Source organism: Catharus ustulatus, chromosome 5 (assembly GCF_009819885.2).
Source record: "Catharus ustulatus isolate bCatUst1 chromosome 5, bCatUst1.pri.v2, whole genome shotgun sequence".
Lineage (NCBI taxonomy): Eukaryota > Metazoa > Chordata > Aves > Passeriformes > Turdidae > Catharus > Catharus ustulatus.
In genome coordinates, this window is record NC_046225.1 from 48223116 (window position 1) to 48250622 (window position 27507).

The 27507-nt window shown below is 41.6% G+C and overlaps 1 protein-coding gene across 11 annotated transcripts in view; it reads left to right on the forward strand.

The window, feature by feature from the left end:
* The window catches only part of LNX1 (ligand of numb-protein X 1), a 124811-nt gene that overhangs the window by 56933 nt on the left and 40371 nt on the right, over positions 1–27507 (forward strand). For 2 of the 11 annotated variants that reach the window (XM_033059299.2, XM_033059301.2), the window contains exon 1: positions 3049–3563. The exons of 8 other annotated variants lie outside the window; for them this stretch is intronic. In XM_033059299.2, coding sequence (XP_032915190.1) covers positions 3472–3563 — 92 coding nt within the window. In that variant the 5' untranslated portion in view covers positions 3049–3471. Of the gene's footprint in view, positions 1–3048; positions 3564–27507 lie in introns of those variants that run through there. One more of the 11 variants, XM_033059303.2, reaches the window with a different exon arrangement.

Here is a 27507-nt window from a genome sequence, read left to right on the forward strand (position 1 = left end):
AAGGGTTTTATAATTGCCCTTTCTTCAAACCTTTTTTGAATCCCAAATGACCTAAATGAGAAGTAGAGCAGAAAACATTCCAGTTTGGTATTGGTCTTCGAACCTCAGTGCTCCTTTCTTCCAGGTGAGCATTTACCCAGGGCACCATGGAGCTCCCAGAGACACAGTCTGGAAGTCTGGCTGGAGTCCCCCTCCAGCCTTATCCCTCCTGGTAGCCAGGACACCTTTCATCCTGCCTCTGGGCGAGACCTCTCCAGGGAGCAATGAGAGAACTGAATGATTCTCTGTTTTGCTGAGTAAAAGCTTGCACTTCTGCTTTTGTCTTGCATGTTCTGCCTTTTGTAAGGAAGACAGAAGGGTAAAGAGGTACTTTCAGGGCTGTGATTTCTGACAGCAGATTAACACTTTTGGCATAGACAGCATAATAGCACCTCAGGTCTCAGGAGAGATGGGATCTAAGATGTGCGTTTCTGTGAACTGTAATCTGTTGCCCAGTGAAATTACTTCCCCTGAAGTTTGCAGGTGTAAATTGTATTGCTAAGTGTGTAGTACTGCATGTATAATGTGAAGGAAGCCTTGAGCAGCCAGCGTAGGGCTCAGACTGCTGCTGGGGGCACATTCCTGCACAGCCATGGCAGTACAGGGGACCAAAGCACTGCTGGTGGGCAGGCTGGTGAGCCAGAGGCTGGAGGTATGTTCACATACTGCACGCTTCACAGTCTGAGAGCCCATAACCAGAAATGGCTCTGCAGCCTGCCATTCAAACATGTCCTAATTTGCACTGGAGAATTCACTGCCTGAGGCACCTGGATTCTCACTAGGAATTTATTCACTTGAAGATATCCATGAAGTTATGGTGACCCAAACAACCATAATGTGATGATTTTGCATTACTAAACCCAAGAAAACCCATCCGTTTTAGCAATGGGTTTATTAATCCCTTGCAAAGGTCATGAGACCACTTTTCACATGCTGGAAGGTTTGGTGTTGTGGATTTGGATGCCCTTGTCCACACATTTCTGGACCTGGCTTTCCCTGTGAGGGTGCTTCTGGCTCATGGTGCAGCGGCAGCAGGCTCCAGCCCAGGCCAGCAGTGCTCTGGGAGTTCCACTGTGTGCGGCTAACGGGACAAAATAACAAAGTTACTCTTAATTTTCTGTCTTAGGTCAGTACTTCTCTAATAGGCCTCAAATGTTAATTTCAACAGAAATGCAGGTAAGGGGCCTTTCAGTCTTCTGGGAGCTGTTGTCACTGAAATGATGTTTCTCTAAAGACTGGAACCACAGAGTGTTGAACCCCTAGTACAAATGCCCTTTCCCTTTGCTATACATAGAGCTGAATTTAATGTGATTTAGACCTTCTTGTTTGTGTGCATTTTTTTTGACATGATGATGCTGTGGCCATAAAATTAGCAGGACACTCATTCCCAATTTACCCCCAACCCTCAATAAATAAGCAAATTAGAATATTGTTTTTTACGTGGAAGCCACACAGCTAGCACAACTTCTGATTTCTGGGGTTGATTCTCCTACATGGATATGTGCAAGTCACTCCAGTGTCTTAGTTTCCTTTCCTTAAGGTGGTAGTAAAGGTACCCTTCAATACATGTCTTACAGAATTGCAGTGCTATAAACAATGATTTGGCCCTGTAAAGGTCTGGCAGGTTTTATTCTGCTGTTGAATGTCAGCGGCTTGGCCTGGATCTTTCCCCTTAGAATCTTCAAGATCCTGTGCTTCTGGCTTGCTTGGCCTGAGCTCAATGAAAGATAGAAAGAATTGTCTCAGTAATATATTCCCACCATCTCTGGCTGTTCCCTCTTCCCCGTGTTGGGTTCTCTGTGCCAGGTCCCAGGTTTGCAAACCCCAGGAGCAGAAGACTGGAGAGATGGAATACAGTCTTCCTATCCTAAGGCCTCTAATGTAATGAAGTACAAAGCATTGCTACTAGGCTGGACATTTTGCTTTTTGCTACTCATGACATGGATTTTCCTTTCTCAGAATGGTTGGGAGGGCTGGGTTACCTTAAGGCCAAAGGGCAGAGACAGAAGGATAGGAAATCACAGGGAACTTCTGCTGTTAGGGGTTTCAGCTTTACAGAGGATAGCTGCTGCAGCTTCACTAACATTCCCACTTCATGGAGGAAATAGGAGGGAACATTCTGAGTGATCTCTGAAGGTACACTTCTACATCCTTGTGCTTGCAGACACTGCACAGTACCTTTATTTTTTAAAGCACATTAATTAATTTACTAATTAATTAATTATCACCTAAGGTATCTTATGCCTCTACCTAATTTAATAGCTGGAAATGCAGAAACCTCTCTTGCCACCCTATCTCCAATTAATGGCAAAGAGCAGAATGTTGTGCTCTGTCATGCCCAAGGACAGATTAAACAGGTTTAGCTGATGCTGTTCTCTTAAACTGGTGAATCAATAGAGGGAAGGGGAAATGTGAGATTTTGCTAATAAAACAAATAGAATAATAATCATCAATATTTGGTGTCTACTGTTAACACAGTTCAGAGCCCACCTGATATCTCCACAGATTATTGTGTTCTCAGTGAATAAATTAAAGTGGACTCTGCTTGAGTCACCAGGGTGGTCAGCAGACCTCATATTACTTGCATTATTCAGGTTCAGACCAGTCCTGGTTCTCAGAGAGAAAATGAGAGTTTGCCTTGATCAGAGATGAGGTCACTGATGGGACAAGGTGAGCTTGCTGTTTTATGCTTTGTAATTGATGAGAGAACTTTACAATTTTTTTAAAAACACCGGTTACCATGGAGCAGTCCACTGAAAGCATCCGTATTTAAAATGTTTGCTCTTGCATCCTTCAAAAATCCCTGAGAAGAGACATGTCCTTGGATTATTACATGGTTTATGTTTGTACAAAAGCATCTGACTGGATTTGGGGAATTCAGATTGAGATGCAAACAGCCAGCAGTTGGCTGTGATCTTTTGCAGCGTTTTACTTTAAAAAGGTGTGGTCTTCTGATATCGCCTGCTACAAAACTCCACAGGGGGCATTTTTTTCCCCTCTTGTCAGACAGCTACACCCTTCCGTGATGCAGTTGAGCTCGTAACCCATCTGCTTGTGGGCAGTGATGTAAACATACCAGCTGCCTCTGAAGAACCACTCTGAATCCTGCAGGAGGCAGGTCTCTTCCCCGAGCATCGCTCTCCTCTGCAGCATAAGTCACTGTCTCGCCAACCACGCTGTGCTGTCCCTAAACCCTCACATCTACCCATCCGAGAGTCAGATCGAGTAATCCTCTTACAGGTCAATGATTTTTGCAGTGTAGCTTCGTTTAAGGGATTTAAGCTCGATTCATAATGTGCTACCATTGCGTTGAAATGGAAAGGCTTGCTTAGAAGGGGCTTGGCTGGCACGAAAGCTTCTCGTGTGTCCCACCAGCACAGAGAGACGGTGGGAAGGAGGAAACCTAGCAGCAGTGCCAGCACTGCACTGAAAATGAAGGCTCTCCTGTTACTGGTCCTACCTTGGCTAAGTCCTGCAAACTACATAGACAATGTGGGCAACCTGCACTTCTTGTACTCCGAGCTGTGAGTACGCACAGTCGCGCCAGCGTCGTGCTCTGTGTCTGTCTGTGTCACCCGAGTGGCGGGAAGGGGCTCGCCATGAGCCTTTCGGGGGGTCTGTCTGCCTGTGTGTCTGTGCCTGTGCATACGTGCGAAGAGAATCCTGCAACGTCTTGCCAACTGCTTCACACCGTGCTGCTTCCCATCCAGAGGGCTAATAATAGCAGTACGTCCCCATTGCTTTCTGCTTTGGAAGCAGCTGAGACGTACTGAGTGAAGCTGCTTTTTTCTTATCAACTTGTTTCTCTGTGCCGATGTTTTAGGTGTTTGTTGGTTTGGAGTCTATTTCCATTTCCAAATCTGTGGTTTTTCCTTTATTTCCTGTAAATAGCCTTGTGGGGAGCTGGATATAGGGGAGGGCATCAGGATAGATATCCCCAGCAGAGCACTGTCTGTGTACATGCATAATGTTCTGTGTGTAAAGCTGCATGCCTGTAGCAAAACGCTGAGAAGGCTTTCACCAGAAATAATTCACTTGAGACAGAAGAGAATTTTCCCGTATTTCTGCTTTTGCCCACAGCAGAATGTTATTTTTTTCTGTAAAGCAAATTTAACTATATCAATCCATTCATATATCTTCAGGTTTTTAAAAGCCCACCTCAAATGACTCCATAGCTGGTCTTCCCAAACAATAAAAAAATATTCTATGGTATCTTCTGTAAATGTTACTACTTTAATTTGTGCTTGAATGTTATTGTACTAGTTAGTGGAGCTTTTATGACTAGAAATAGATGTTTATTTCACTATGTTTTCATTAATTATGTGTTATTTGTATTTTAACAAATTGTAAACTTTCGAGATCTTCATTGAGATAATGAATTAATTGAGGGAATTAGACATTCATTCATTATCTCAAAAAATGAAAAATGACTGTATTATGCCTGCAGTGGGAATGTTTTAGTAACAGTTATGATTAGTACCAAAGAGACTAATTTTCAAATGATTTTGTCTCTTACTATCAGACAAAAATAGCAGTAGTGTTTTGCAGAAGCACGAAGTCGCCTTTTGAAATCCTTGTGTGATGTGCATGGCAACTGTTAATAATTTAGTCACACTGCGTACAACAGCTTAGGATTTCTGTATGCCGTAGGTGTTTTTAAGCATTCAACAAATCTAGTGCTGAGGGTTGCAGCTATGTCCTCATTTTAATTTACTGGCGTTTTGTTTAAGAATGTTAATTTAAGAAAAAAACAAAAACAAAAAAACACAAACAACAAACAAACAAAAAAACCGTTAAGCCAAGCAGGCTACAGGAGCAATCAAGCTCAAAACAGGGCAGATGAACACTTATAATGGAAACAATGGCATCTGGGACATCTAGTTTCCAGGAAAACAAACCAATGAGATTAATCAGAGCACAGGCACAGATGCAACCTACTTGCTTTTCTTGGGGAATTCAGGTTCACTGATTCTCCCAGGATAAAGGGCTGTGATGTACGGTAGCTATTCATCTCTTATTTATTTAGCCTTCTAACCCATAGAGATGTTAGTTGTGCTGAATGTCGGCAGTTATTCTAATGGAGTGGGTGTGGACTGGGGCTTGGACGTGCATCTTCAGTTGTCAGCAATGGGAGGTGCACATCCCCTCTCCAGTGCCCAGCCTTGGATGATCTCTGGCATCCTGCTGCCAGGAGCCAGTGCTGAGGGCCTCTCACACCACTCTGTCCCTGGCGAGGGCCACAGAAAATGGGATTTATTGGGGCTGACATAATCCAAAAGGGCACCAGGCAGTTTGACCTCCTTTCAGGAATTTCTCCTTCTCCTCCACGTGTATGTAGTGCCTCTGGCTGCTGCTGGGTGCTGCACAAGGCGTTGATATACTAATCCGTGGGATGGATTCAAGGCCCTTTATAATAACAGCAATTGAAAGAAAAAGAGAAATGTTGTTTTCAGTCCTATTTAATCAGTTTATACAAATGTTATGACCTACAGGTTGCTACTTCTGTTACCTGGGCACTTGGACATTTTTAATGCAAAGTTTTATGAGTGAAACAGGTAAGCCACGGTGTCCAGTACAGCCTGACACCCAGGGGCACAGGTTAACTTTTGTACCCCAAACAAAGCTTCATAAATCTTGCCCCTCAGTGGACTAAAGAGTCCCTACTGTGTGTAGTGTGTCTGATGGCTTGCACCACAGCTCAAAAACAGACCAGAGTAGGCACAAAGCATTTTTTTCATTATCACACTATCTCTGGTTTCTGGCAAGTGCAAATACTGGCCTCAGTCAGGATTCATTATTTTCTTGGCTGTCAGCCACCAGAGATACCAGCTGAGGAGGAAGAGTGGGATGATGGGTTTGCTAGCAACAAGGAAAGAGCTGGAGGACAGTGGGGAATGCAATTACCATCACTGGCGCTGGCACAAGAGAAAGAATAAGGGTTCTGGGACTCACACTGCCCTCTCTCTCACACAATCCATCTCTTCCCGTCTACTCTGTTCAAAGGTTATGATTTTTGCATTGCATTGCTGAGGTTTCCTTTAGTTCCTGGGTGGTTTTGTTCCTAAATGTGGAATGGACTACTTGGAGAATAGGGATTAACACAGCACAAAACCCATCTGGAGAGGCAGGCTCTGAAATCCAGCTAAGAAATAAAGAGATTTTAAGAGATTTGAAGAGGAGAAATGAGGCTGGGGAAACGCTGTGCCAGACCTTTGCTCTTCAGCTGGGTGCCACGCAAGGAAAGAAGTGTGGAAGTGTTCTAGTAGCAATTTATGGGATAGATACTGGGTGCCACTATTTTTAGTTTTCTATTAGCAATCTTATAATTACAGGTATTCCCAGGAAGCAAATACCTGTCTCCTGATGTTGTCACCTGCACTAAAAACCATTTCCCTGGCTATAGTCTATTGTCCTTCTCTCAGCAAATATCTTGACACAGATGTTGTTCCTGTCCTTGCTTTTTGCCAAATCGTGGCGAGCAGCATGTGATAAGCCAGGGCTCTCCTTCTTCAGGAGGAGCTCATGGAAACAGAAGACACAAGAGAAAACCTGTGAGATCTGCCTTGAGGGATCTCTGGGAGATGGTGGGATGTAGCCACACCTGCCCAATATCTCTCACCATTGTAAGGGTCTACATGGGTGTTGAGGAAAGCCTACCCCAGGGTCCATGCCTTCTTCTTTATATAGCCATAAAGACTTTGAAAGGTATCTGCTCTCTTTCTTTCTTATTTAACGTATCTTCAGAAAGGAAGTACTTGCCCCAGCATTCTTTGGGTTGAGGTATGTTATTCCCTCCAGTTAAAATCATAGTATGTGGATGGAGAGGCAGCCTCTAAGTAGTCACTCTTAGGAGGCTTTCCTGAGTGTGATGGCCTGGTGGCACTGCTCATACCATTGCTATCCCTCTCACTTCATAGGACAAGCTGCGCAACAGGGTGTTTCTCAATAGCAAGATTTTCTGCGCCTTTAGCTCAAAGAGTCACTTAGAAATAAAATTGAGTGGAAGGAGGTTGCAAGACTAGGCAGTAAATAAGCTCACCTTGTCTCCCTAAGGACATCAATCACATGACAGTGTGGGGTGGTTTTCAACCTTATCCCAGTTCAGCACGTGGCCATGCTGACTGAGCGAGTGCCTGGGATGGTGCTGGGCATTGCGTGTGCTCAGCACAGGTCAGCGCCGGGGAGTCCTTGGCAGCCACCCTTGCTGGCACTCTTTCCCTCAAAGGATTAAGCAGCTCCTGGCCTTGGTCCCTGCTGGTAATACATCAGCTAGATCTACCCCACTAATCTGAATCAAGTTTTTAAAAAATCTTTTTTTTGTTAGGTGGAAATGCACAACCTATGCCAACGTGTGAAAAAACTACGTTTTCTTTTCTTACCCTTCTTGAGTTTTGCATGAAACAGTCAAAGGAATATCGCCAAATTAACTGGATTGAGTTTCCCCATATAACTTTTATACAATGGCTACTCTCTTAAATTTAAAATCAGCACTTTGGGCTGGAATAATCACTAAAATTTAGTTTCCCTGTTTATTCAATTTAAAAAGAAGCGATGCAGGTGCCACCTGTCTTCTAGTGCCATTGTGTACATCTTTTTTGTGGTAAAAACAACGAGGTGCTCTCTCTCAGCCTCCTTACACTGCTGAACTTAACTGTGCGGCCAACTTCTTTAATTTCTGTTCAACTCAGTGAGGAAACTTGTGTCTGACTTCAAGTCTGTTCTTGTGAAATTAGCCCCACAGAGGCTGGGCAGCACAGGCCATGCAATACTCTAAATTGGCAGGCCTGGAGCACCTTTTGGGCTCAGGTGTTAGTCCACTGCAGAAGCCACGTGTTGGCCTCCTTACTCCGTGCAAAGCTGTGTTTGTGGAAATATATGTCAAAGCTAAACTGTGAGGTTAATTAAGGCTGAAAGTGCTGGAAAGCAAGGCTTGAATGGAAATATTCTTGAATGAAAATATAAATGAAATGTTTAGGATATCTACATAATATAGGCAGGATAAAGCACACTGAGGTAAAATACAGAGGGTCTTTTCCAGGATGTTAGAATTGGATTTCTCTTGGAAAGCAGAACTGAGGTGAATTAAAACAGAAAGGCATCAGTGTGTCAAGGGCTACCATTAGCTTGACCCCTATGCTACAGCTTCACAAAGGCACCAAACATGGAGGTGGTTTTCCTTCAGAATTCTGAGCTCTCCCCCAAAATCTCCAGCAAAGACCTACTAATGTCCCTTTCTCAGCCTAGATCCTTACTGCAGTAAGTCTGACCCCTCTCCACCAGCTCTCCCTTGCCCATCTATTTCTGTCCTCTGCTTCATACCTCTTCTGGTCCTAACCTTTGTTTATTCCCCTCCTCTTTCATGCTTTGGTCCTGCCTCTATTGTGCTTCTTTGTATTTCCAGCCTTTAGATTTGCACAGGAAAGCTTGAAATGCTAGTACAAATTAGACCAGAAAGCCCCGAGTCGAACCTCATGTAGGTGAAAATATGCTGTATTATTGTTAAAAGTACAACAAGAGTTGTAATCTAAACTCTTAGTATTGAAGTGTCTAAACTGAATTTTTAAAATGTATTGCATTCAAGAGTATTTTATGTCAGTGTAGAAGTGCAGCAGAAAGTTGTCATTTAATTGGCTGTAAATGTCTGGGTCACTCTTTGACTAAAGATTCATTGCACTCCTTTAGCAGCATAGTGGGGTCTGGATTTCTGCCCCACCTTCTTCCACCCTCTCAGAGAAAGGTACCTTTCCTCACCAGCACATTCCTCCTGCTTCTCTGCCCAGGTTAGAGAGTGCTGAGTATGATTAAGTGTTACTGGTTAGCATTTTTTTCCCCAGTGCTGTGATTCTAGGTCCAGAAATAAATTTGTCTAGGACAGTTCCAGAAACCAAAAACCCCATGAGAGCGTTAAGAATTTGCTGGTTCTGCCTGGGAATTTTGTATGTAAGGAAAATCGGCATTTTAGTTATAGACTGAGAAAGATCCTGCTTCTTTTCCTACTATGAATGCAAGAAAGTTACCTTTACTCCATTCAGAGCTACCTACATGCACTTGAGATCAGAATTGGACCTTTTATCCTTCTGGATTGTTTTCTCAAGGCTTCTCACACCTTTGGAAAAGGTTGACATTGGCCAGTGTCAATCTCAACAAACATATTTTGTTGCCAAAGGTAAAAACTGAGCCAGCCAAAAAACCGCAAAAAAACACTAAAACCAAGATGGAAAGGCAATGCAACGATTATGGTTGGCAGAAAGGTTCCTTTTAATGAATGACTTATGTCTCAATTATGTTTGATTTTTCTGTAAGTTGCTCAAAAGAAGGGTGCTTACATGCCTGGCCCATGTAACAGGAGCATGGAGGGGTCAAACCTTTACCCCACTTAGAGGCTCCCTCACAACAGGCAATCCATTTTGGAATGGGGACCAAAGAGGGCAAAGCACTGAAAGCCTGGTGCGGTAGGAGGAAGGAATGAGGTGGTTGGTGGTTACTCACAAGCAGCAGACTCTGGTTTCTTGTCTGACATTCAGCCACACAGGCCGTATGCTGCAAGTTTGGCCGACCTCCGTATCTCTCTGACAATTAACCTAGTTTAACACTGGCACTGGCAGCATGACAAGGATATTTTTCCTTGAGCTATTTCTCTGACAAATCTGCCAGAACTGGACTGTCCTGCAACGTGAGGATAAGCACTGCTCTTGCAGAGCTCTTATGCCTGTCATAGATGAAATCCTGCTCTGAATACTGGTACTGAGATCAGCCACAATGCAGCTTGTTACACTGTAGGGAAGCAGACTCGTGGGTCTGAGGATCTTCTTGGATATATTTAACACTGTTGACCTTTTGGGGGAATCTGCCTTCAAGGTCCCCAGTCCACAGAGTAGCCAACTGTATTTCATGACCTTCTCCATAATAAGAGCTGTTGTTCAGGAGCTGATTTTCTCCATCTTGGCATGTGACAGCATGTCTGAACAACCTCCTTGAGCCATGCAGTAACTGGATGCACAAGGATGCCAACAAGCACAGGACACAAACCCAGAGGTTTTGTAGTAACATTACCAGCAATGTTGAACTTACAACAGCTTGTGTGGCAGCATGCTTGGGGCTTCCCATTTCAAAAGGAGGGTCCCTCTGTGTTGAACTGGCACCTTGGGGGAGGTATCTGTTAGTCAGTGACATGTCACATTCATGACTAAACCCCCACTACCACCAAAGAATTCCTGATTTGGATGTGAACTCTGTTTAGGGATTAAGAAAATGAAGTAAGTTGTAACATTTTAAAAAGCTGAATGAACCCCTTAGCCTCAGCCAAGTTGCAGCTGGTAAAGACTGAATTTCACCAGCGAATCCTTGGGTTCTCCCTAGAACATGCTTTATCAATTCATTTAATTTATTGATTGACAACAGATTTTGAATAGCGAGCAAGGCAAGTTCAGCAGCAGCCCAGTGAAATGGCTGGAGATTTCAACAGATGTGCAACTTTTGCACAAAGGAAAAATTCTGTAAATCATCCATAACTTTTACATGTTCTACAATATTTTCTCCCCATGTGAAAGAAAGTCGGCTGACTGTAACAGTGGGCAAGTTAAATCATACATTTAGGAAATTTCTTTGCCATTTTGGTTGGATTTCTGCTGGCAGCATCCTCAGATTTTATTGATAAAGTCTTGTTCTCCTCAGCAGTGCAGGCAGACAACCAGATTTATAACAACGACACATTGCCGTTGGTTGTATCTGCTCCCATTCTCTTTTTATCAAGGTATGGGCTGAGTATAGAGGATACCTGGGAGAGGAGTAAGAGATCACCATTGACTCCTCTGTTTTAATGAAGCTGTCTTGCTCCATAACATTGCTGTGGTATGAAGCAGGCTAAGACAAGATATTTGCAGTTGCTGGAGCCATCTTAATTTTTATTTGCTTTTCTATTAACTCATTGGATATTATTTACCTGAATAAAGTAAAATAAGTGAATAATATGCCTTTAGAGCTATAAATTTCAGTTACAAAATTCAGTCATTAGTGTATTACTTTATAACTTGTTTTTCTCTCCCCAGCTTTCTTGAAATCATGTTGGGAGGAAGGGTTTTAGATCAGCATTGCAGTCCCATCATTCACTAGACAGTGTGCAATATATTTTTAGTGTAGAATTTCAATAATTTAACTACCTCTTCAATAGAAGGGAAGAGAAATCTGCTCCAAGGATTGTATTCTCCTTTCTCCTCTGCAGAACTTACTGAATGGATAAGATTAGTAGACTTATGGCCTGCGGTTTTTGTGTTTTATTAAGAACAGACAGTACTAATTTTGAAAGCATAATTCAGGTATTTTCTTTCTCCTCCCATGTATGATAAGCATTACTGTTATATGTTATTTTTAACATCCAGGTAGCACTGGTGATATTCCATTGGTTTTAACTTCGCTTGTAAAAAGAGTAGTGGGATGGTGTCATAGAAACATCCACAGATACCTCTTCACTTGTGGAATTTATAATTCAACAGTATGAAAGATCAGAAAACATCCCTTGTGGAGCAGGCTCTTATGGAGAGGAGATAGGCATGATTAACCAAATCTGTCCTGTGATCCACGGGAGACCACTGGAAGCAGAGTGTGCTGTGCTGTTACTATTATATGAGGATGTGTAGGTTGATACGGATGAGCAAGGTTGTTTCGCTTGATATGTATGAACATCTCCTGCCAAGAGACTAAATTACAGTCAGAAATAAGTGCTCTGTATGAAAAGCACATGTTGCAACTCAGCCCTTTGCCAGGCAGGTTTTGCAGTGGGAGCAGAAATCCCAGGAGTTTGTTGTGGCTTGCCCTTGTCGGCTCCCAAAAGAGCGTCACCTCTGGTTCTGATTTAAACAATTGACACATCTCTCCTTCAGGCATTACTACCTGTTTGTTTGGTTTTCTTTGGTTTTTTTTACAGCAGGAAGATGGCACTGCTGGAGAAGGGATGAATAAGATTCTTTTTCAAATGCAGTGTTTATATACTGGTGTTTCCTTCTTTTGTTCGTGGTCCTGCTGTGTGTTGCTGCGCCTAAGGTTGTCATTGGGATCAGTTGAGGGGATGCAGAATTGAAAGTGCCAGTTGCTGCTTCTTTGCTCCAACCCAGACTGTGATGGAAATATTGATCCTAATAATATTAGTAAATCAGCTTAGCTATGCTAAGAAGGTTCTACTGTGGATGCCCAGTGGTATCTACTGCAACCCATGCCTTCCTTGTGTCCCCCTGCAGCAGCATGGACCCTGCCATTACATTGGCAGAATCTTGCGCATCATACACGGCCCCAGTGCTGGGTGCATGCTGTGTTCTCAACATCTGCTTTCTACCTGCATTGTGCTGTCCTGGGTCAAGGATATGGCCAAACAAATGTACCTTCCTTGGTGCCATATCTGTAAACTTTCTCACTGTCCATTTTTAGATGGCATTTAAATTTTTCATATCTTGAATTTAAGTGGATTGAATGTGCGCAGTTTCTAGCAAACGTGCTGCTTTCAGTTTCTTACCTCAGAGGAGATTAAATCCAGTACATTTTTGTTTTATTCTTCCAAGGCATGAGTATAATGAAGTTGGACAGTAATGGTTGCTGCATTTCACTTTTTTCTGCTCTTTCCCCAGTAGCCTAAGTATCTGTGAGTTTGAAGGCACTTACAGTTATGGTGTTTGAGTTCAAAATAAATCAGAAGAGGAGAGACCAAAACAGGACACAGCATCTAATAAGATATATTGTATACATATAAACTTGCACTTAATATGTTGAGCTGAGAAAGCAAACAAATGCAGCCTTGCAGATCTGCCTTTTTATGTAATCTAGGCTCAAATAACAGTGAAGTGACCCAAATGAACAAAAGAAATTAATGAGGGGAGCCCAAGACCGAGTAACCCCCTTCTGGAGCTGGTGAACTGTAATCCAGATATTTTTTAAAAAAAAAAAAATTTGCTCCTGTTTCATTTACCTCACAACAAAATGTCCAGTCCTGTCTTCTCCTTGCCTTCTCTTGGCCTCTCCTTACCAGCAGATGCTAAGTTACATCCTTCATATTTTCGCTAACTCAGTATTTGCAGAGAGGTTAACAATCTCTTTCTTAGAGAGAAAATGCGTTTCACAGATTTGCTTTTTGTTAAGGGCTGCTAATTGTTGCTCAGATCTTCCTGTGCTACGTCTCCTCTGTTTTTCAAATCTCCAGCAAACAGAGGTTGACAACCAACACAAAAAAATACCATAGTGATTTTGTGCCCTGTGGTGCTTTACAACACCAAGAGAACTCACAGCTGACATTAAAAAGGGTTTAGCCTATGATGAATGTTTGATTTGTTTGCATGTTGGGTAAAAATAACAGTTTGCTCTTAAATAGGTGCTTATCTTCTTGCAGTGTTATGTAAACTGTCTGATGCTACCTGCCAAGTACGAATTGGCTGCTTCTGCCCTATTTATCTCCTAAGAAAAGATGCATGTTTCATTCTTGAAATAGGTTCTTCTGTGAGTTCTCTTGACAAGACTTGTAAAACTCCTTTAGTCTCTGTCATCACCAGTACCAGGCTGTGTTTTGGTTTCTTTAGCCATTTTCCATGTGACTGCTCCTGGCTACACAAAATCTTTGTCTTTCTCTTGCTTCCTCTCAATTCCTGTTTTCTTTACATCTCTTCTCTTGCCTCTTGCTTCTCCTACACTTCTAGGTTCTCCTCACTAGGTTGAGCCATACCAAAGGATCAAGGTTACCAGGGAAGTGTGGCTTTGAACACTGAACAGCATGACAGCAATGTGTTTCCTCTGTCTGGTAAAGGAGAACTGAACTGGTTTAAAAATATTAGGTGCTCTTGGGTTGAACTGCAAGTAGAGATCACCAACTGTATTTTCAAAACCACTTGAAGTTGGTTCAATCAATCCATTGATAGACACTTCTGCTAAGGCTGCACAAGCCATGTCCTCATTGTAGTGGTGGCAAGACCCTGTCCACATCCTTGTCTATCTGTGTAAGAGTGAAATAGTCAGTGAAAGGATGATTCACTTGAATGTCTTGTTGAAAGAGAGGAAGAAGAACAGAGAGAAACTGGCTGACTTGATCTGTCAAGGACTCTTGTGGTTGACTCCAATGGTGCTGAAGACACCAAGCCATGTGCCCTTTATTGCCTTGCACTGTTACAGCACTGCAAAACTCTGAGCTGATTATGTTTCTTAGTTTAAATTTATGAATTAATGTATGAGTAATGTATTGTGAATTTAAGCTGTAGAACTTAACTTCAGCAAAACATGTGGAGCTGAAGGCTAAAAGCATGGAAATCTTTATGGGTTGACCAGATTTGCTAAGATTCCCTTTATATTACTTTCACTTCAGCAGTCTTGGTGAATTCTAAACATTTATCTGTTAGACTAAACATAGGTTAAGGCAGGCCATGGAAATAGCTCAGTTGAAGAGCTGACATCTAATCAGAGTTTTATCAACTGATTCTCTGCCTAGTTAAATTACCATCTGCACTGAAATTCTTAAAAAAGTTGCAAACTGTCCTACGAAACCCACTACAAATGGTGAGAATAAAACAAGCCAAGACAAAATAGGGGTCATAAGTTCTCTCCCTGTGTAATTCAATCCCTCTTGCTTAGTTGGTTTGTTTAGTTCCAGAACCTTGCTCTAGTTATTCTGTCTGCTATTCCCGTACCCAGACAGAGGATGTTATGGAAGAAGTTATGAGAACAGCCATATCAACATGCTTGATTTTTACCTCACTTAACTTAGGTCTATACAGGTATTACTCCACTGACTTCAACAAACTACTCTATTGAATTTAATTTGAATTAATTTTGAAGAAAGCAAGGTTTTGCATACATGGGAAAACTGCTTTTCACACCTGTAGAGCAGAGAGATAGAATAGTAGAGATTCAAAACATTATTTTTGAAAAAGGAGCATCTAACCACACTAATCACACCATGCAGTCTTTAGCAGAAGCAGCAACTTTAAAAAACAGAACATTCCTTGAGGGCATGTGGGAGAATGAGTTGAAACAATATAAATAAAATGTCATGGACTCCAGCTTCTGCAGTCTTTGTGACAACCTCTCCCTCCCTCAAAATATACACACCTCTATGTGGGAACTTTGTAAAACCTCAGACTGCACTTCTCCTGTCCCTTGTGACAATGGTAGTCGTATGACAACAGATCTTAAAAATCAGTGACTTTTCTCATGCTTTTTTTTTTTTCCTAATGTATCTCCCTCCATTGGCAAACACAAATTCCATGACTTTAACAGTGACCAGAAAGTCCCTTTGGAGAAGCATATCTTCAGGAGAGTAGCAGGACTTGTGTTAAAACTGACCCACTGCTGAATAGTCAGATGTGCTGCTGAAGGGCCAGGGTGCAGAAAGGTCCCTGTTTGTCTCCAGCTCTGAAGCTTGTAAGTCCTTGTAAGGCCCCTGCATGCCACCAAAGAAGGCTTTAAGGGGTTTAGGGGTGAACAGACTTGCACCCTGTCTTACAAATTATTGAAGAAGCTGTACAGCGTAACTGTTGGCTGAGGATTAATCCTGCTCCCCTCTCTCCATCTCTCATTGACCACAGCAATGATGATGAATTAGGAATCAGTTTGATGTATCCATTTCACCTCAGCGTGCCAGGCATAAGGAAGCAGAGGGTTCAGATTTTCTGTTGACTGAAGGGAAAGTCTGGGCTTACAGTTGCTTCATTCAAAATCTTCTGTGTGCTTTTTTTCCTCATGGAGAAAAAAAAATCTCCTGGCACTGCCTCAGAGTGGGTGTGGTACCATGTGACACACCTTCCTCTGTCTGTCCCCATCCTTCTTCCTGGGCAGGCTGTGGACACAAAGGAGGACAGGAGACAGTACATGTCCATCTGACTTCTGCTTTGGCATGCTGCATGGGCATACAGTGGCAGTACTTCAAAACAACCTTGAGATAGTGTTTGGCCTCTGAAGGTGTGTGACTTCCTGCAGAACCCAGGAACAAACAGATTTTTTCTGTTTTCTCTGGGACAACTGGCCCGAGGGGGTAGACACAGGAAGAGAGGTAGTCGTAGGTATTACCTGAAATCCTCCTGGGACATTCTGTAGACGTGGCTGTGACTGGGCAGGAGAGGGCTCATATAGGGTTATCTCAGCTGCAGCATCTACACTGAGTCACAGCTAAGCTCTCCTTTGTCAGAGAAAAAGAGAAACGGGATGCTAAGTGTAATTTATAATTTGCATGTCTGTTTCTTTAAGTAGTATTTGTTATTTGGAAAATTACTCAGGCCTGGGCTTCCTGAGCAATGTTTTCAAAAAAAGCTTATGATCATGTGAAGCATTATTCTGGAACCACCTATTGTGCTTTCTGACGATGACAACTCCCTCGGCACCTTTTTTCTTGCTCTCTGACATTTCCAAAAAGAACAGCTGTGCTGCTTACGGTCCCCTGTGCCAGGGAAGCAGTTGCCGATGTTATCCTCCCCTCCCTTCTGGCTGCTTTGCAAAGAGTGCTTCTTCCAGGTCTTTTAAAAAAGTCACATTGCAGGGAAATTATCCTTACCCTTGCAAGCCGTTGGTGAGTTGTCAGGTCCAGGGCTGGGCACAGGAGTTCAGGTGACTCATGATTCTGCATCTTTTGCAAGATATGGTTGCAGTGACATATTTAGTAACACATGATGTTTGAAGCCCCAAACTCTTTTATGCTTTTAGAAGGTAAATGGGTGTTACTTACATTCCCCTCTCTCCTTTTTGCTAGAGATGCTGAGGGAATAAGAGTGCTGTTCCTACAGTTAGAGCTTTGTGGTGCTTTTTGTGCTATGGTAGTTTAAAGAGCCAAATCCTGTGTTGAGAGAGACATTGAATAAGCATAAAAGACTTTTTATTACATATTAAACAAAGCAAACTTAGTAAATAGTTTTCAAGGTGTGACCTACTGAGGGGTTAGACCCTATCTCTCAAAGAGACCCAGGGCTTGAACAATGAGGCATTTGGTGTCCAGAAGAAAGGGTGGCGAAGAAAGGGCAGGAATTATCCTAGAAAGGTGGTTTGAACACACACGGAAGTAAATTCATAATAAAGTTGGATGTGAAGTGACAGTACTGTTCTTATTCTAGGATAGCTTCTCTGGTGAATACTCTCACTCTGGAACGGGCGTGTCTCCAGGGAAGCTATTCTCAGGTTTGTGTAATATGCATAGCGTGCCTGAGGTATCATTCCACAAGCACCACAGTAATCATGTACTTCCCTGTTGGCAGACAACCCCTAGGAAGCAGCACCACCTCTGTAAACTGAATGTGGTTAACCTTTACAGAATACTTTGTGCTCCATTTTGGAAGGTTGTCTTAATGCCAGTACCTAAGTACTCAGAAAACTCTGCAACATGGTGCTGTAACATCTTCAATTAACTTCTAAAGAAAAAGAAAATAATTTGCCATAAGATTATTCTGTTTACAATCCCTAATTATTAGGTATTTATTTATCTTTCTTCTTCCTCCTTTTCTCTCTCTTTTTTTCACTCTTATAAACACACAGTGTTGAGTATTTGGCTTGGCCCTTCAGGAAGCAAACTTGCTTCAGGGTAGTTAAGGAAGTTCCTAAGAAGCTGAAGATAGGTGGACTGCCAACCACTGGTCTAAGATTTTGTGAAAAATTACTACAACAGAAACCCATGTCTCAATTTCTAATATAAATATTTAAATGCATTATGAATTTTGTTTAGTCTGTCTACCCACTTTTTTTTAATCCTCAGTGTACATGTCAGGCTGAGGTGGATATTTAGTAATCATTGGGAAATTTCTCATTTTATCTGTAAGACTATGTCTTGTCAAGCCATCTGCATTAACAGGGCTGCAAACATGTCCAATGCCCCCAGCATGGTGCTGTCCACTGCACACTAGTATACATGTCCAGCTGGAGATCCTGTCTTTTGATGATGGTTTGGGTCACCTTGAGTGATGCCTTTGATATGAAAATTAGCAGATGATGAGGCATGGCATAAGCATGCTGCTGGAAGTTAGATTGCCAGCTACCTTCTGAAGGACCAGGGTCATCTCAGTTTGAAGAAGACAGATGCAATTATCCCCATCTCAGAGCTGATAATGAAATGACATCATTTCCAATGCCACCTTGGTTTTCTTCAGGGAGTCCATCATTACTGCTAACAAGACCCAAGTCTACTTAAATTGTGACGTTAACAAAATCACAGCCTGGGCTGGAAGAGCCTCAGGCACAGAGGCTGTCTGAGTCACCCAGATGCCACAAACTGTCACAGAGAATTCACGGTTTGGATTCATTTCAGGACAGGCTGTCACACAGCAGCCCCAACCCACTTTGTGGGAGCAACAAGGTCAGGCAGGATATTCCTTCTCCTAGGACAGCAAGAGCAAGGCCACTGTCCTGTGTTAGCCTGGGAAATATGATTGCAGCTCATGTCCAGGTTCAGTACTCCAAACTTGGTGCTCAGGTTTTCCCACCATGTTCTGGGTGCACAGCTGTACACGTGATGTTTATATTTTAAAACTGAAAACAAGAACAGTCATTAGAGCTTGAATAGTGAAATGTCTGAGGCTTCAGTGTTGTAAAAGGGAAACTTCAGCTTCCTAAAGAACATTTTGTAATTTTTTGTTCTGTTTCCAGTATTTTAGTTGGATAAATACAAAAGTTAATGTGTTTTGTAACAAGACAGGATGAAATGACAGCCTCTTATCCTAAAGGGGGTTTCTTAAAAATGAAATAATTAAAGAAAAAAAAAACAGAGAGAAAACATTCATGAATGGGGCCCACAGAGAAGCCAGAGAGGGACTCTACCAGAGATTCTAGTCATAGGACAGGGAGTAATGGGTACAAATTGAAAGGAGGGAAATTTAAGTTAGCTATAAGGAAGAAATTCTTTACTATGAGAATGGTGAGACACAGGAGACACAGCTGGCCCAAGGAGGTTGTGGATGCCAGCAGTGTTCAAGGACAGGATGGATAAGGCCTTGAGCAACCTGCTCTAGTGAAGGGTGTTCCTGCCCATGGAAGGTGGGGTTGGGACTAGATGGTCTTTTAGATTCATTGCAACCTAAACCATTCTCTTATTTATACAATGCAAAAATAGCATGAAATCTGACAGAATAGAAGTGACTAAGAAAACCTAAAGAAACATATAACATCTGTAAGCTAAGGAATGTGAAGGAGCAACAGAGAATGGTTTAAAGGAAGGTACAGAGCAAAACTTGTTTTCTGCTCCTACTTTTTTTCACAGTGAGTATAACTGTTCACTGGAACAACATCCCCAGGGATATAGTAGAGTTCCCATCACTTAATTTTTCAAGATGCTTAAGTTGATCACTTCAGATAAAAGTTTTATCACTTAAAAGTTTTGGAGAGGATGCTAGATAGTCCCATCTAGGCTTCTTCTCCCATGAAAGGTTGGACAACATGATCTGTTGGGTCCCTTCCAGCCTAGACTCTTATATGATTTTATGGTATTTTTTTTTGTCAGGGTTATGCATTTTTTGTCATTGGTAGTATGACGGCATGTTTTATCCTTAAGGGCTTTCAAGGTTGAATTCTTGCTTGCGCTCTAATTTTTGTGTTTTATTCCTTGATTCACCATTTATATCCTGGTCATCTGAGAAAATAGGACACAGTTTTCCAGAGAAGTTCTCAGCCTCTATCTGAAGCCTCTAAGGCAAATTCTTCAGCTTCAGACTGAAGGTGGGCTTGTGTGCCTTGATGGTATTGCCAGACTTTCCCCAAGATTCTGGCTGGACTAAGGAGAGTGCCTTTCCTGTGAACCTCTTTCAAATTCAACTGAAAAGCGACAGCAGACTCTGAAGTGGGACTCGGTTTCTCCCTCTCTATGTGCCAGTTTTTCATTTGGATGCAGCATTGCTCTCCCTCTTGCTTAATTCACCTCTCTGAACAAGCTTCAGCAGGAGGAGCAGAAATCAGCCTTATGCCAACTGGAGCTTTAGGGATTAGAGCACTCCTGAAAAGCGAGGTGTAAGGGTGTGAGCTCCTTCAGCCTCCCCTGCCAAGTGAGAACTGGCAGTGGTCTACATAGAGCAGGAGGGAAGCCACACCACTGCTGTCTTGGGTGTTTTCCATGATATTGAACACAGCACTGCCTGTCGGTGCCTGTGCGGGAAGAAGGGTGAGTGGATTGGGCTTTTTTTCAGATTTGGGTAAAGGAATTCAGGTTAAAAGTATTTCTGAGAGTTCTGTTACAAAAGTGTTCCAAAAGAAAAAAAGAACTGTTCACAGTTTTTGCAGGATAAGTGAGCATTTCCTATTATGTGAGCTTTCAGGAGACTATAAACAACATTCCAGCCATACTTGTGCTGTGGTTGGATTTGGACTTTTTGAAGCCCTTAAATATTTTTACAATGTGTGTTTATTTTAATGGATGGATGAAATGTCTCACTGAAATATCTCGCATTCAACTGGGTGGAACCCATAAACACAAGCAGTGAAGATTTTTGCATGCCCAGTGGGTCTGGGGGGATTTGTTCTGAAAACTGGCTTGTGATGTCCCTTTGACCCACCCCCTTCTAATCATATGTGCAGAAGAAAAGACTGCAATGCAGTTTACTTATAGGGCTGTTTTGGGGTCTTTGTTGAATATTAGACATCAGATTTGATAAGAATATGGGAAACATTTGTGACTTTTTAAGAAGCTACTTAGTTGTACTGGCAGAGACGTTTGCTTAAGACTCAGACAGATATCTGACAGGGATCTCTGTGGTTTTTCAACAGCTGTGGTGTGCTGAGACCTCCTTTTTTGTGACCTTCCCTATGAGGAAGCAAAGATGTATTTAGAGCATGATGTGTACCAAGATGTGTTAGTAATATAATTTACATATCTATGCTGACCTAAAAGGGATCTTATGTGACTTTTGGGCCACAGCAGTCAGAGACAAGTACCACCAGAGCTAGCTAGACCTGTGGATAGCTGTCCACAGTATGTTCTGTGAATAAGATGACATAAAGATATATAGATAAGATATATAAGATGATATTTGTTCTTTGCTGGATGTAGCTCCATTATTTCCTATAATTTCAAATTCCAGTGGAGAGCACAGTAGTAAACCCAAGCCTTGGGTTGAAAACATCTTGAAACTGAACACAATGTTCCCTTTTTATTATATATAGACACTTACGGGCATGTGTTACTTTTTTTTGCCAACAGAAGCCTCACACCTGCTCTCAGCAGTGCTGGCTTGCAGAGTCTGTGACATAGCAGATATTGTAATTAGTTTTATTTTAAAAATAAATGCATGTTAAGTATGTCTAAATACAAAGTTTCTGTCTGTCAGGCTTTTCTGTCTGTAGCTGCGAGAATTCGGGTTAAGCTAATCCTGTCAGTCTTGTTAAAAAACCAGCCCCACTTGTCCCATTGCAAACATATTTTACTCACTGCATCATACAGTTTTTATAGCATAGGTGGGGATAGTAGGAGGGCAACACAATGCTGAGATATTAAGTTCCTGGAGACTAGTTATACCTGTTGAATATAATCCAGCGATCAAAAGACTGAACAATAAACATGAAAAGCATATGAATCAACAGATTGAATGCTTATTCTTAACATTAATTATGTGTGTACCTACATGATTTGGAAAATATAGAATATTGGATTGTATGGTACTAGGAGAAGGAGTATTGCAATGCCTCAAGAATTCCTTTGTCTTCGCACTTGTTATTTTTGTCACAGATAACCTGATTTTAGCAGCACTTTTTGAGCCTTTGTGTCTATACACTGTGATTTTCCTTAGGCTCATTTTTTAGCTAATGTTCAAAATGAGGAATATTTTTAGTGGTCCTGCTGCAGCTTTGTTATATGCAATCTCAATTCCTAATGTAAAAAAGGTTATATTATCATTATTTTATCAGTATGAGGCAAAATCAATGGTCAAGATTGCTGGCTGAGTGCTTGTTCTTTGAGCGGTCTTGTATGGACTTGAAAAGCAGATATGAAGCTCAGAGCTGCTCATGGCAGGTCTTATGTTGCTTTCTAAATACCTAGCTGATGCACATTACTTGTGTTTGCTCCTTCATGCACAATTTCTGTAGATAAAAGAATGTACAAATATCACTAAGAATATCACTATGAAGAAAACTCTCTAATTTGTGATTTCTCATTTTCTTGGGGAAAAATGTTCAAGTTTGGCTCTTCTTTAAGTGATAAAAGCTGAATCTTTTAAGTGTGTTTTATAGGTAATGGTACAATTCTGAAAGGTGATGAAAGCACTTGGTGAAATTTTCATCACGCTCCACTTCTGCTGAAGTCAAGAGGAGTTTTTAGTACTTCAGTACTTTAATACAGCACTTGGACTGGATTAGTGGGTTTAAATCATGTATTATTTGTTGAACACTGTAAGTATTTCAAGCATCAGCAAGGTTTATGGGCTCTCACCAGCTCAAAACTGCTAGTCCTGTGTGTCTTGTATTTCTCTCTTACTTTGCTCTGAATCTCCTAACCAAGTACTCATAGGTTCCTTGCTGTGTCAGTACCTGAGCACCTACCAAGAATTAGAGATAGTGCTACCTCTGTTCTCCTTGCTTGTGTCAGCTGGTGTGAGTAGATTGCATGAGATATGTAGATCACTCTTTGGGAGCTTCAGTCTTTAATTAAGTTCAGTATAAATAAATACTGCTGTTGTTTTGTGTCACACAAGATCACTCTGGTACTGTACATCTGCCCAGTATCTTCTCTGTGATGACAAATGTTTGTTTAGGAGTAACGTAGGAAAATTTGTTTGTTTGTAAAGTAGGAGAAGATAGTAAATAACAGACTGACTGCAGTCTTCTATTCTGCTTAACTCCTCGGTTTTGTAGCTCCAGGTCTACTTGTGCTCTACAAGCATTGCATTTAAAGGCACTATTGGAAAAGGTACAGGCTTTAGAAGCAAGGCTATGCCTTATGTGAGCAGTCTGCTGATGCCTTTGTGTGTTCTCAGAGCATTTGTGACATGGATACGGCGAAGAGGGGCATAGAAGGTGAAGCAAAAGCAGTATTCACAAAGTTGGTTGTGAATATTGGCTTCTCTGAAGATGTATTTCCCCTATATGTAAAACAGCTGAAATGTGTTGGATTGCTTTAAGATTAAAGCTGAAATGATAATCCCACCTTGAAGAAAAATCAGTACAGTTGTAGTTTCAAAACCATCAGTGACAAAATAATGGCCTGAAAGAAATGTCAGGAGAGAAAGTGAACATGATCTGGGCCAACAATTTGTATTTAGTCCCAACAATAACTGGGATCATTGCACAATAATTCCAGCCATGATTTTTGTCCACAATTGCAGGCAACTAATATTATTTTCCAATTTCTTCCAATTTCTTGTTCCCACGATAGATGCTAGATAGAATGAGTCTTTAAAAAGATTTCATAATAGAAGCTCAAGATGGTGGTTAAAATACAACTTTCTGAGTTTTAAAGAGAAGAGGGAAAAAATCTTAACACAACCTCATGTTAGATGATACTTCGCTAGCATGCACATGAAATTGAATCTGTGCATTATATTTAAAATAAAAAATGTGTTCCAAGTTCTTTCAACTCTCCTGAAAGTAGTAGGAAATATGGAGATTCCACCCTTTTTTCAGTATGAACAGTCAAATATGAAATAGGTATATGGTTTTCATTGAACGCTTGTTCAGTTTGTGTCTGACACCAAATCTGCACAAATATATTTTGTTTGACAGCACCTTAGTGCAAAAGCATTGTGAAAATGACAGCCCTTCCCTGAGGTGAAATCTTTGTAGATAGGACAAAGCACAATTTTAGGCTTTGGTAGTAAGGTAGTCTTCTGGAATTTATTGAATTGTGATGTCTTCATTAATACAAAAAGTGTGGAAAAAACCCTTAGGAAGCCATAATGGGAATATGCAGAAATTAAACTGAAACAGATAAATGTGAGAACATTTCCTATCTTGTGGGAAAGTATTTAAGCTGAATAACTTTAGCTTAAAACGATAAATGTTATGAGGACCTTTATAAATATTTAGAGACTATTAATGCAAAAATACAGAACCACTAAATCTATTACATGTTTTTACTATAGCAAGGGCCTCTGGCTGATAATAGAGAGCAAATAACATGAGAAAATCTCTCTGACAGCTAGACAGAGAAGCCATTTGCTTAATCTTAACTTTTATCATGGCTATCTCTGTGCTGATACCGAGAAGAGTGGTGTTTATGGACCTGTAGGAATTGCTGATCCTTAGCCCTCCAGAGGCAGCAGGGATCATGCCACAGGCCCATGCTGCCCTCCCAGCCAGCCCTGATGCCCCAGGTGTCAGGAAGCTGTCTCTAAAAGGCTTTTGTTTACAGGGCTATTGAAGTGAAAGAGCAGTAGTAACTGGGACAATTTCCCACTTAAGTGAAAAATATGCATTTTTTCCCCCCAAACAAGATGACAAGTCTCTGACACTGAGAGATCATCAGGGAGAGGATACCCAAGTGCATCAATGCCAGGGTACAGAGTGCACAGAACAGCAGTGGCAAAGCACCTGGAAATACTGCTGGCATTATAAAATTCAAGTGCAGGTGCATATCAGCCTGTTTCTAGTTGTCTGCTTAGATATGGGTTTTGCAGCCTGTCTTTCAGCAAAGGTTCACTGAAAACTGTAATCCAGAAGTTTAAGCTTTGCTTTTTATATGGCTCATTCCCTTCTTTATCGATATTGAGTAAGGTTTAATGTAGGCAGGATCTTTCTAGCCATACCTGATGATTACAGTAGCTTCAGGATTATTCTTGACATGAGACAGTTCTTTATCAAAAGCAGAAAAGGTGCACACATTAAAAAAAATCATCAGGTTCTTTTTTCCATATGCAGCATTCACACAATAGTTAATCCTTGCAGGAACTCAGAGTTACCAAGGAAAAATAATTTCTGTGAAGTGCTGTGTTCCAGGATTGATTTCCCTATATAACAGAAAAAGAAAAAAGGAGAAATTTTGTGCATAGAACGAGAATTCACAGAAGCTAGCTTTCTGAGCAAGGATGTTACAATGTCTTCAGGTTCAAAGAGCAGCTGGGTAGTGATCACCTTCACTGCCAAAGATATTGATGTCTCTGAGCTCGTAAGCACAGTACAGTTGGACTGGATGAGAGATCATGTATTTGCTGCATTTTAGCTTATATCTGTGACATGGGATATAGTGGGAGTTCAGGTGCCTTGCTTCTTTTTTATATTTGACTCCATTTCTTGGTGCACTTTTGGTAAAAGGGAGATCAGAAGAGGTGGTGTTAGCCCTGTCTGAGAACTGATCAAGTCACTTCACTCCCTTGTGATGGAGTTTTACAAAACTTCAGAGTCTAAGTGTTTGGCTTGAAATCCATGTGGTTAGTGTTTGGGTTATGTTTGGACTAGTGTCACTGCTCATGTACACAGGGTGTGAATGGTTGCTGTGGGGCAGAAATTGTCAACAACTTCTTGTGAGTCAACCTCTCCAGTTAAACCCCGTATCTCGTTTCTTCCCAGGCACAGTCAGCCTCTCCAGTTAAACCCCATATCTCCTTTCTTCCCAGGCACAGCAGGAACCTCTCACCAGGATCTCACAAGCAAGGTTATCAGCACCAGGTTATCTAGGATACTCCTTGTTGATCAGCTTTGGTTTCTCCATCATCCTTTCCACTGGATTAGTTTATGGGTGCTAGAGCATTCAGGGAGTTTGCTTGCATGACTCCATAGCTGAAACACAGTTGTCTACCCTGATCAGGGTTTATCCTTGGAACAGCAATGACAGCCTATTATGCAGTATTTTCTTATGATGGGCAATCTTAAGTATTTGTATGCATTATTCTTAATTGCATTCCGACAATGTATCCACTTCTTCTGCACTAAAGCAAAATAGCTCCAAAATATGAATGGTGCTGGAAGTAAGGTTGATAAAACACTACTGGAACTGGGCAGGGAAGGATTCCTGCTCTGTTTTTTTGTGTCGGGCCTGGGTCACAAACACGGTGACTATTCAGATTCACTTTTTTCCCTTGCCCGGGCAGAGATTGTGAAATGGCACAGAAGGCAGGGCATTTTTAAGAACACATGCATTGTAAATCATAGAATCATAGTATGTTTTGTGTTGGAAGTAACCATAAAGATAATCTAGTTCCAGTTCCCCTGCCACAGGCAAACATGTGCATATATTTTTTTACCAGTGGAATTGTTTTATTTAGATCACTAGAAGAGAGAGGTGAGAAAAATCCATGCAGTTGTCCTTGCTTATGTTTTGGCTTTACATTTTTTTCCCTATGTCAGCATGGGTAATTGAAATCCTTGAGGTCAATCTTAGTTTCAATTCCCCCTTTGCTGTGCAAGTCAGGGATGCTGCAAGGAGAACTCTCTTTTCAAGCTGCTGTTTTAATTTGAATTTCAAATGTCGTGGATTTGTTTCCATTGGCCTTGAGTTTAACTGAAGGTTGTTTTTACGAATGGTAGGACCATGTTAAGGAAGCCACAGGGTTTTGATCTCCTTGCTCTGGCTCATGGGATGTGCTGCTCCTGCAGCCTGGGGTGCAGTCTCTTTCAAGCATGGAACAGGGTGCAGGGCAAAGATTTCCCTGTGGCTGCTAGTGTTGATACCAGCCAGAATTGCAGCCCTGGGTGAAATTTTAGCAGCCACCACTGCTCTCATACCACCCAGCAGTTAGCTCATATGGCCAGAATTTCAGACTGTAGATATCTGCTTCATAAAAGAGGCTGTGCAGACAGAAGAAACTATTTTCTCAGTTTCCTGTATGCACCTAGTGACACTACTTTAATGGCATGACTTGTATAACACCCATTATTCATGTCTGTTTATCTCTCTGAGGTTTGGCCTTCAAATTGTTTCAGTATCGTACGGATGTACTCGCTGTCCAGTGAGACTGAGAAGGAGCATAAATCTGCAGTTCACCTTGGCCTGCAGACAGTGTTGAGTTCACTTTCTGACTGGCTATGTTAATCAGGTATCCCACTCTTCCAGCTGCAAATCAGGCATTGTGATTAATACTCACAATGAGAGAGCTAATTACTACTGGCATGTAGCTGTTTTATGTTACTCTCTTTTCTGGGAGCCAAATCCAACCATATGGAAAAATGTAGCTTAGACACTATAAATATGATTCCACTTAGATAGTCGTCTCTTCTGTTTTTTGTTATCACAGCAGTGTCAGCATAAGCAAAACAATGAAAGTGAAGAGATGCTGTTGCAAATTTTATTACAAGTTTGAGGTCTTGGGACTTTTTTTTCCTTCTTCAAGGACATTGTGTTAATCTGAAGAAAGGGGGCTTGATTTGTGTTCATTTATGCCTGCCACAATTATTTAAGAAATAGTTTCAGTGATCGTACTTGAAGAGCTCTGGTTCTTCTTTAACTATTTCTGGCAGAGCTAGAAAGATATGCTTTGTGCTTTGTATCATGACAACTTGTCTTCTTCAATAAGCCACATCTTAAACTGTGTCAGTCCTCTCTACATTCAAAGTAGCTGTCTTCTGTTCATTGCTGTTGGAATGAAGCTGTTGACTGTGTCTGCAGTGCAG